Below are 10484 nucleotides of genomic sequence, written 5' to 3' on the forward strand. Positions count from 1 at the left end.
AGACGGAACAAAACCTAGGGTTTATCTGTGGGAGACAGATTTATCCTTTGATATACTTTTCTGTGTGAGACAGATCTGTTTATTATCAAGTCTGTGATTTTGGGTTGCAGCAACTCTTGGTTGTGGGTGAGATCAGCTAAGGGAATCAAGTGCGTAGTATCCTGCTGGGATCAGAGGCGTAGGAGTACAACTGTACCTTGGATCGGTGGGAGACTGATTGGGGTTCAATTATAGTCCAGTACGAAGTTAGTTTGCAGTAGGCTAATGTATGTAGCGGCTTAATACAGTGTGTATTCAATCTGGACTAGGTCCCGGGGTTTTTCTGCATTTGCGGTTTCCTCGTTAACAAAATTTCTGGTGTCTGTGTTATTTCTTTTCCGCATTATATTTTATATAATTGAAATAATACAGGTTGTGCGTTAAGATCATCAACTTCTCTATTCCAACTTTTGGTTGTTGATTGTAGTTGATTAATCCTTGGATATTGGTCTTTGGTACCGTCCAAGTTATCTCCCTTTGATAAAGACTCGCAGATTTCTATTTGCTTGAGTAAAGATCAAATCGAGAGATTGAGATATAAACTCTTTGATATATCTTTTTGTTGATTGAGTCTGACTGTCTAGTTGATTCTCATAAAAAGTATATTGGAGTTTGTCCATACAGATTGCTAAGCGAAATATTGGGTGGTGTTGTTAGACCACCGCTTTTTCAGCATCTACAAAAGTTGTTGCATAACTTGTTATGCAGTCTAGAAAATGGTTGCATAACACGTTATGCAACAACTTTTTTGTCACTATTAAAACCAACAAAAACAAAGATTGCATAACTTGTTATGCACCTACAATAATATCTGCATAACATGTTATGCAGTCACAAAAATGGATGCATAACAGGTTATGCATCCGAAAATATGGCTGCATAATGCATTATGCATCGAGAAAATTGTTATATAATCTTTTATGCATCGAGAAAATAGATGCATAATGCATTATGCATCAATTTTTTATGTATGCATTAATACAATGGCTACATAACTTGTTATAGATGCATAATTTGTTATGCATTGGAGAAAATGGTTGCATAATTCGTTATGCGTCCGCGGAATGTGTTATGCATCTTTTTTGGTGGCTGCATAATGGTTATGTATTAAGTTTTCGAAATTTTTGCCTAAAATGATGATCACCTCCGATTTTTTCTTGAAAAACTAAAATTTGATATTCTTGTTTGTACTCGTTGCGTAGCTCTCTTTAAAAGATTTCCAACGATATAAAATTTGTAAAATTCCAAGGCGCGGATTTTTAGATATGTTATATCCAAGTTGTGTTGCCAATTATACCCCTGATGCATAACCCGTTATGCAGACATTTTTAATAATTTCATATAATTATGGGTGTCACGGTACTAAAAATTAATTGTGGGCCTGACAATGAGAATATTTTTTTTTTGGGCCTGCACCGAAGTTTGCCAACTCTATTAGGCTAGATAACGAGTATCCAACCAAACGAAGCCGAGCTCTATAGCGCTTGCTTCTCAGGCCCAAGACAATCAATGTAGTATTCAAGGAACCATGTTTTAGGGACCATGGTTTTTCGGGGGGCATGGTCTTATTAGGCCAACCTCCCTATATTTATAAGGGGTATCCTAAAGTTAGGTAAATACACATTTACTATTTACTTTAGTTTAAATTAAAACTAACCTAATAACTATATAAATCTAATCATATATATCTAATCTAAATGAATCTATTAACCAAAATCAAAATCAAAATCAAAAACAAAAACAAAAACAGTGGGGAATCGAAATTTTTTAGTTTTGAAAAAAAAAATTGTTCTCGTCTTCTTCTCTCTTTCCTTGACGTTCCTCGTTCGATTGAAAAATGAGTGTTAACCATCAAATGAGTTGAAAATGGAAGTTGCAGAGAGAAGTTCGGCTAGTAATTATGTGAAAAACTTTGTCGAACTAGCCGAACCTAATGGAAATGATGAACATGAAGAACAGTTTGGCTATTTCGCAAAAAAAAATTCCCAACTGAACCTTAGTTCGGTTATGTCGCAAAAAAACATTTCCCAACCGAACCTTAGTTCGGTTATTTCGTAAAATATTTCCCAACCAAACCATAGTTCGGTTACGTCGCAAAAAATATTTCCCAACCGAATCTTTGTTCAATTTTTTTAATTTAATCTTGGTTTAATCTTGCACTAATCATTTAGTTTAGTTTAATTTTTTTTGATTTAATCTTGCAATAATCACTAATTATGTTAACCTAATGATACAACTAATCATTACACTAATTTAATTGAAATGGGTAATTTTGGTATTAATATAAATATTTAGATAAGGGTGACCTAGATTTACTTCTAATGTCTTACCCACAAGGGTCCAAAAAAAAAAAAAAAAGGTTGGTCCCAAAAAACCGTTCCATTCAAGCTACACTGATGAATCTTTAGGTGGAGGTGGGAAATCAAGGTGAACCAACCCTAGGTAGATTTTGTTGAGCAAATCATCACCTCCCTCTTTGTCATTTTGGAAGATGGTTCTGCCAGCAATCCATCGTCACTCCCTCTCTTGTCTATTCCACACATTCAGTGGTCGTATTTCACTAGTTAAATTATTCATAATGTTGAGACATTTGTTACTTAGGGTAACCCATAAACAAGCAAGACCGCTTCTCCAATTGAATCTCCAGAGGGAAATACATAGTCGGAATAAGAAGACTATGGAGTTAATAGCAAAAGGGTGGAATGTTTATATGAAGTTGATGGAGTCATTGATTTTACTGAACCTACAGGCCCACGTCTCCATCTTCAATTCAGAGTAAGAAAAAAGAAATCTTTTCTTTTATTCATCAATTTCAGGTTTTTATTAGGTTTAATCAGTGTTATATACTATCATCATTGCTAAAACTTGTATATATCAGTCTGCAAAAGAAAATGTTGAATTTGCCTTTGGAAATGGATAATTCAAACACCCACTTAAGTAATGTCTGGCTAGGGTGGATCTAGGATACCAAGCAAATAGGTCATGTAAAGCCATGTGAGTAAACCTAAGGCTTTTTTTTGCTCTCTACTGCATATCATTGAAAAAGAATAATCAAGTGAATGAGATATGAATTTTTTCTTTTTGGGTCTTTTCAGATTACTCATTTTTACAGTGGAGCTGCTCTACTGGCAGAAGCTGCATGGGTGATGCAGATGCACCATATCCATACAAGTTGGGTGGCTATTTGAGAATTGAGGTTAGGCTCTTCTGTTGCTTTGATACAGTGACTATGTTCCAACTTTTGATTCAACTTTTGCCGATTGCCATTTCCTAGCAATTTTGCTGCTCTTCTGCAAATTAGAGAGAAGGCCACATAGTTTGTGAGAGAGCAAGGGTTTATTCAATTGTAGTCTGTGTTGCACCTTTAAAATATAAGACAAAAAGAGTTGCCATCACGTCTAGAACTGATAATATTCGTTGCCTTTTGGCTATTGGCTTCTGCGGGAGCTCAAATTACCATAAAGTGTTTGCATAACTCTTATAAGTTAAGGCGTTTTTCTCATTGGGATTATGCAGATTTTCCACCAACCACACTGTAGTATCACACTTAGTAGTTAATGTCGAGGACCTAGAAAAGTCATAAACAAGGTAATGATGATAACTTGGGTGAGAAATATAAAGATGACCATTATATATGCTGATTAACTTAACTTTCTAGAAAATCCATTGGACAGAAGGCATTAGTGCTGAGTGCTGACATCTCTTTTGTTGGGAGGGATATCAGTTGATTGCTGGCTACTTAGCAAACTAATCTCAAATTTGGATGCACCAATTTATCTTGTCTTGGTAATTCATGAAGCATAGATGCACTTGCATTGTTTTGCTTGAGAGCTATTTGTAGTTTTCAAGTTGGTTTTGATTACTGGGATTTGGTTGTACTTTCTATGAGCTGTGTAATGTCGCATGATTATCTCCTCTTCTTTATGTGGTGGAGTTCGAATTCCACAATGTTCAGGATTAATTTTAGGTCACATTCACATGGAATTTTCCTTTGTATTGTGTTAATAAATATTAAGCATGATGTACCTTCAGTCAAGAACCATATCAAACTTAATAAATATTGTGTTAATTTTAGGTCCTTCTTGTATTTGTTCCTATTCCTGGGAAAAAATTTACTCCAAAATGACAGCAGCATTGTACTCTCAGACTTTCAGGTTTCCTCCAGTAAATATATACTATTTGACTTCTATTAGACTGTTTTGTACTTTGACGTGCAAGTTTTCAACTTAAAATCAAAATTTAAGCAGCTTTTCGGCACATGGGTTACCTGACATTGAATGCTTCTTCTGTTACTGCGTTTGATATCCCCTGGTTCACTCTTCCTAACTAGGTTTTTTAATAGTTGTGATTGTCCCACCTTCATCTTTAGATGGCATAATATCCGGCACAGTAATTAGTTTTACTACTATTAACAGCTTGCATCTCTATTAGTCTTGTGGTTCTGTAACTTCTTTTAGATAAAGGTCTACTAAAATATGTTAATTTTTTTTTTGTACTGGACAACTTTTTCTTGTGTGTTTTTCCTTTTCACATTTTTTTTTGGTTTTAGGTGGCATAATCACCTTAACTCAAATATAAACAAAGAGGCATGGAGTCAGGAAGAGGAGGTCACCTTTATTCATGCTCATCAAATTTATGGGAACAAAAGGGCCGAGTTAACAGAGTTCTTAACGGGAAGGTATGTTTTTAGCTGTCATTGAAGAAACGTTGTTTTCAGATTAGTTTTTTGTATGGTACCTGTTGCTTTTGTGCTCTCTTTTTATTCACTTTCATCATTTTCGTTTTTTTCACATTTTATGTTCGTCTATTAGTTTTTTCTCTAATCTGATTATTGAATTGTTTTCTGCTTTTGCATCCTTAGGAGAGATAATATGATAAAAAATCATTGGAACAGTTCTGAGAAAAAGATATTAGATTCTTACTTGGCATCAAGTCTACTAGCTCAGTTTCAAGGTCTGCCTCAGGTGGGCAATCCGAATCAATCCCCTTTCTTCTTCGAGAGCACAAAATAGTGGCAGAGATGAAATGGAAGAGATATCAGAATGTAGCCAACCTTCAACTGCTCACGCGTGTTTCCAAACTGGACAATAACACGGAGAATAGCTGTATTCCAGTACATTCACAGGATGCCTTTAGTTTGGTCTCATAGAATTGCAAACTTCAAGTCAGTCATGTTCCCAGCATACAGCTTTAGAAGAAGTGCATGTGCTGGCCGAGGAATACCTTGTGGTCAAGCTACGTCTGTTAAGTCCCCTAGGCATAATTGTATGTGACACTGGGAGTTCTGATTTTTTTTCTACTGGTGCCCTCTGCTTTTTTTTGAACCATCTAGACATTGTACAGTGGGGGCTGAGGCAATCCATGAAACAGGATTGTTGACGTTAGGAGGAAGTTCGATGCAGCATAATGTGGTTAGGGCTGATGACCAGGAGCAGGCATCTATGTCTCAAAATGACCATTCTGGTGTCTCAAAATGACCATTCTTGACGGAACATAATGTGGATGTTTTTCTTCAGTAAATGGACTCTCCAATAACCAATCTGAAAGTCAAAGCTCTGAAACTGCTAGAAGTTTAGCTCGCAACCATATTATCCACTAAGATCCTCTGACATGTTAGCAACATACTGCGGTGAACCTTTAATGAATTACTCAAGTCTACTTTGCGCCAGTGAAGGAAAGCTCGGTTTTGGTAACAAATGTAATGGAATGAAAGGCATGTCAACCTGAGGTCTTTACGAGCTCCTGTGATGGTCATCTATCCTGAGGCTGGCTATGGTAATTCTCCCTGTAATGATGATATAGAGAAAGATTGCCTGCCTTTGAACCCCAACTGGGTTAAAGATGCTTCAAAACCAGTTCCTGCTGATATATTTGCTTCATTGAACCTAAAGGTGTTGAAACACATTCAAACGTGGATAAAAGCAGAAAACATGATGTTTAGAATCGGGATCAGGGAATTTTGTTTTACGAACCACCTCACTTTTTCCAAGCCTGGATCTTCCATGCTTAGCTTCGATCTTATGCAATCTGGGGGTGATTTACAACAGGCATATAGCCCCCTTGGTATCCGCCAGTCTTCCATGAACTGCTACTCTCCATACAGGCTATTCGATTCACCATCTCGAGATGATAGTCCCGACAGAGTTTTGAAGAATGCTGCTACAAGCTTTCAAGGCACACCTTCCATTCTGAAGAACGTCCGCGTGAATTCTTTTCACCTTTACAGGATAGAGAATGTGGGGAAAAACACGAGGGGGATAAAAATCAAAGACAGTTTTGCTCATCCACAATGAACAGCAGTGTATTTCCTAATCTAGATGTTGTTTATGATGAAAATGCAGTGGACAAAATTTCGTTATCAGCTATCATGAGTGTTCTCTTTTCTCCACCAAATTACCAGAAAAATCATCTGGGTGCCTCCGCTTCTGACAAAGAAAATGTGGATCATGGTGGGATCTCTTCATCAGATGGTAGGAGTTTGGAGAATGTGTCTAAAACAGGGCCTCGAAGAAATGGTAATTTTACTTAATGTTAGGTTAATTTCAGCAGTTACAATTGTATGCATGTGTTATTGTGGTTCGTTATACTTTTCATCTGAGTACTGGGATCCAATCAACCTTTCTCTAATTTATTTAACCAAATCCAAGAGTTGGATTCCTTGGTTTGCGATGTGGTTTAGAGGTAGATTTATAATGTTCTCCAGGTTGTGGCTCCAAATATGCGAATAAATCATATAGAGATATACCAAAACCAGCAGTCTAACATATGTGGTGTTATAGGATTTTAGCGCACTATAAAGCTTCAATCATTTACAGTTGTTTATTGATTCTTTCCTTCTTCTTTTTTGGTTTGGGTATGATGGGATCTTTATGTCCAATCGGAACAACAAGCTTTTTATTATTTGGACAAAGCCGTTGAACATGCATGCATCTTTCTTCAATTCGCAAATCATGGATAAAACTTCTTTCAGGATGATATTGAGCCTTCATATCGTTAAATAGCATTCCCTAGCCACGTACTTAGTGTAGATGGCTATGTTCCAGTTGCGTCCAGGTGCTCTGTGTCTTCTAGGTGTATATATGACTAGGGACTAGGTGAAGCAAGATATGGTGTCCGCCTTGCTGTATTTCCTTAGAGCTTCAGAGAAGGTAACAAGACCTTGTTTTTGCATTGTTATAACATTAACGAGAAACCTTTTTATTTCATCTCTGATGATGGGTTTTTTGAACATTTTAGGAATTAGCATCCCTATGAAGTACAAATGATAGTTAGTATCTTCCTAATAGATGATTCTTTTAGTTTATATTCAAAGAAACCAAGTTTTGTGAGTCAACTAGTGTTGTAAAGGTTAAGCAGGAAAAGCTGCCTCAGACTTCTTGATCAATAATCTAAAGAATTACTTATTTAAGAGAGTCGCAATAGATATTTTTTCCCATTGTGTTTTTTCAATTCTTTTAACCGGGAAAATAAATTGTTTGTAGAAGATTGTTTATTTTATGGGTAAACCCTACTTGAACAAATGACAATGACTTCCATTCCATTACATGATACCATTAAATTTGCAGGGGCGTGCTGGTGCAGGCATAGCGTATGGATCACTTCTTCTAAAAGGTAAACTTTCCCTGGCCAAACTTGATCCAGTCATATATTGAGCACTTCTGACTCGAGGGCAGAAAGATTTTTGATTTGAAATTGTTTCATCTCTTTGCAGGAGCATCTGGATACGTGTATGGACATAACCTACTCCAGAATCCAGTTGACCATTTAGTCACTGGCATTAGGTGGGGTTCCATTGGGTAACTTTATAAGTCGGACAGCAAAATTGGGCTCCCCAAAACCTCAGAAAATATATTTCTCATTTAGATCGTTAGAATCATCAAATACAATTCAAGTTTCAATTTTAAGGTGTATTCCCAACTGTGCATGGACTATCCTAATTCTCCCACTAAGATTATGACTGTACTATGTGATTGTTGTGTTGTTAGATGCCAAAGTACCAGAAGCTATAACAGAGTACAATGCAAGAAGTAATCCCTCCAAAATAATGCAGAAGAACGTGACTGTTCCTGACGAGAACCCTATGGAGTTGGCAAAGGAAAAATTGAAATCTCCGTGAAAACTGGATCTGATCTTGGGCCTTGGGGTGAAATGGTAGAAAATACTCAGATGAAGAGAAGCTTAAAGCAGCGATGTACATATTTACTGTTTCACTTAGATTTCTGGATGGCATTCTGATTCAGAAACATGAGACAGAATAAAAATTTGTGTTTTACAATTTTTATACTACATGTAAAGATTACACTTCCTGAGTCCTGACATGGACAGCAAATCCTCTATTGGCCTCAGATTAAGGATTAGCCATCAGCTACAAGCCTACAATCCCATCTAACAAAGATATATTAATAGCAAATCATAGTCCTAAGCAGAAAATACATCCAAGTCTGAAATACTATTTGATTTCCTTATCCATGTGTTTCTTTTAGAATGAAACTATGAGATAGAAGTAAAAATACAGTAAATATAATTCAGATTCAGAATGATGAACATTGCAAGATATCAAAACGGATTCCAATTGATTCATTTCCAGAAATTAGATTACATCCCACTAACAAGATACTGGATCTGAAATTGATTACAATCAAAACATTGATGAGACTACTACTTACATGAAGCCCTAATTCCCAAACTGAAACCACTAAAACAAAATAAAACCCCAATTTCTCAGATCTAAAAACACAGTAGCAGCGATTAAGAACTAGTAAACTTGGTAACAGCTTTGGTACCCTCAGAAACAGCATGTTTAGCTAATTCACCAGGAAGGACAAGACGAACAGCAGTCTGAATCTCTCGAGAAGTGATAGTTGGTTTCTTGGTGTACCTTGCTAATCTGGATGATTCAGCAGCAAGTTTCTCGAAGATATCATTAATGAAACTGTTCATGATTCCCATAGCTTTACTTGAAATACCAATATCAGGATGAACTTGTTTCAGAACTTTGAAGATGTAGATCTTGTAAGTCTCAACTGATTTCTTTGATTTCTTCTTCTTCTTATCTGTTGTTGAAGCATCTTTGCTTGGTAATTTCTTCTCAGCTCTGGGTTTCTTCTCTGCTCTGGGTTTCTTCTCTGCTGGTGCTTTCTCTGCTTTCTTCTCTTCAGCGGGTTTCTTTTCTGCGGGCTTCTTCTCTGCTGGTTTCTTCTCTGCTGCTTTGGGCGCCATTTGAACGGAAACTTGGACGGAAGATAAAATTCTCAGAGAAAAGAATGAGAGTAAAGGTATTGTTTGGTGTGAAATTGGAAGGAGAGAGTGAGTTGATTTATATAAGGGCGTTGGTAGAGTATGATTGGTGCGATTTGTTTCATACGGATCGATTTTGTTCATGCGGATCGAGACTGCGTATCGTTGATCATTATAGGGGTAATGAAAGGCTAAGATTTTTCACAATAACTAAGAAAGTAGGGAAGGCTGAGGTTTGGGCGGGAAATTCAAATTTTGGGGTAGGATCCTAGTTAGTAAGTTCGCGAATGATTCGCGAATCATTCGCGAATTTTTCCGTATCACGAAATTTACCGTTTTATTCGCGTACGTTTGCAACTCCGAACCCAAGTCGCGTATTATGTGGCATTCCCGGATTATTCGCGAACCGTTCACGAATTTTACGTATTCCGAATGATACGTCCGCTTAATTCGCCATAAATTCTTTAGCTTTTACTTTTCAAAGACTCCACTTTTTGGGCTTTACTGCCTTCCGAGCATACACGACCGAATATTAGACGTGTTGTAATATTTATGAAACAAAAACGACTGAAGAGATTTGAAGGCGAAGGTGAGAGAGATCTCAAACTCACTAACCAAGAATCTAAACCACCATACGACGTCCTCTTGGATAACTAATGTTGTATATATTATTAATATCATCATATTAAGTTTATTTTTTCTTTAAATAACTCACACATATGCATAAAAATTGGTCCATGACCTTATAGATACAAATTATTTATTATATATAGATACCGAATTTTCAGAGCCGAACTCACATTTATAAATCGAATTATACACGTACGTATGCCGTTCCGAATTACTGACGAATCACGTCCCGTTGACCGAATTTTGGACCGAATCTGGATTTTACAAAACCGTACAATACTCGTACGTTTGTCGTTCCGTACGTTTGCCGAATCCCGAATTGCTAACTAGGGGTAGGATAATTTCACCACACCGGTTTTTCATTTGTTGGACCATGTCCTGGGAGGTTGATACCTTTGTACAAGGGAATTATAAAGTTTGATGGGGTAGGGAATATTGTTAGACCCCGATTTTATTTTACTTTTAATCAAAAAGGGTAAAATTATTAAATAGAAAATATATTACGATTCATAGATATTACAGGCTCATACTAGAAACGGCAGTGTTATTCCGTTCTCCACTCTCCTCCTTATTCTCAT

The 10484-nt window shown here is 36.7% G+C and overlaps 1 protein-coding gene and 1 long non-coding RNA gene across 4 annotated transcripts; one reads left to right on the plus strand and one right to left on the minus strand.

Moving 5' to 3' along the window:
- The first annotated feature begins 2461 nt into the window (after positions 1-2461).
- LOC113317482 lies at positions 2462-8375 on the plus strand. 3 transcript variants are annotated; one of them, XR_003343578.1, is made up of 7 exons: positions 2462-2814; positions 3135-3235; positions 4589-4717; positions 4901-6554; positions 7605-7650; positions 7751-7820; positions 8025-8375. It is a non-coding gene; the product is annotated as an uncharacterized LOC113317482 (long non-coding RNA). The 3 variants fall into 3 exon arrangements; XR_003343575.1 differs by having other exon boundaries at positions 7751-8375; XR_003343576.1 differs by lacking the exon at positions 2462-2814 and adding an exon at positions 2928-3033 and having other exon boundaries at positions 7751-8375.
- Positions 8376-8593: 218 nt separating this feature from the next.
- Positions 8594-9322, minus strand: LOC113316925 (histone H2B.3-like). Its single transcript, XM_026565086.1, has one exon. The coding sequence runs from the start codon at positions 9256-9258 to the stop codon at positions 8788-8790; it is 471 nt and encodes a 156-aa protein (XP_026420871.1). The 5' UTR covers positions 9259-9322; the 3' UTR covers positions 8594-8787.
- Between the last annotated feature and the right edge of the window lie 1162 nt (positions 9323-10484).

Source organism: Papaver somniferum, chromosome 10 (genome assembly GCF_003573695.1).
Source record: "Papaver somniferum cultivar HN1 chromosome 10, ASM357369v1, whole genome shotgun sequence".
NCBI classification, from domain to species: domain Eukaryota; kingdom Viridiplantae; phylum Streptophyta; class Magnoliopsida; order Ranunculales; family Papaveraceae; genus Papaver; species Papaver somniferum.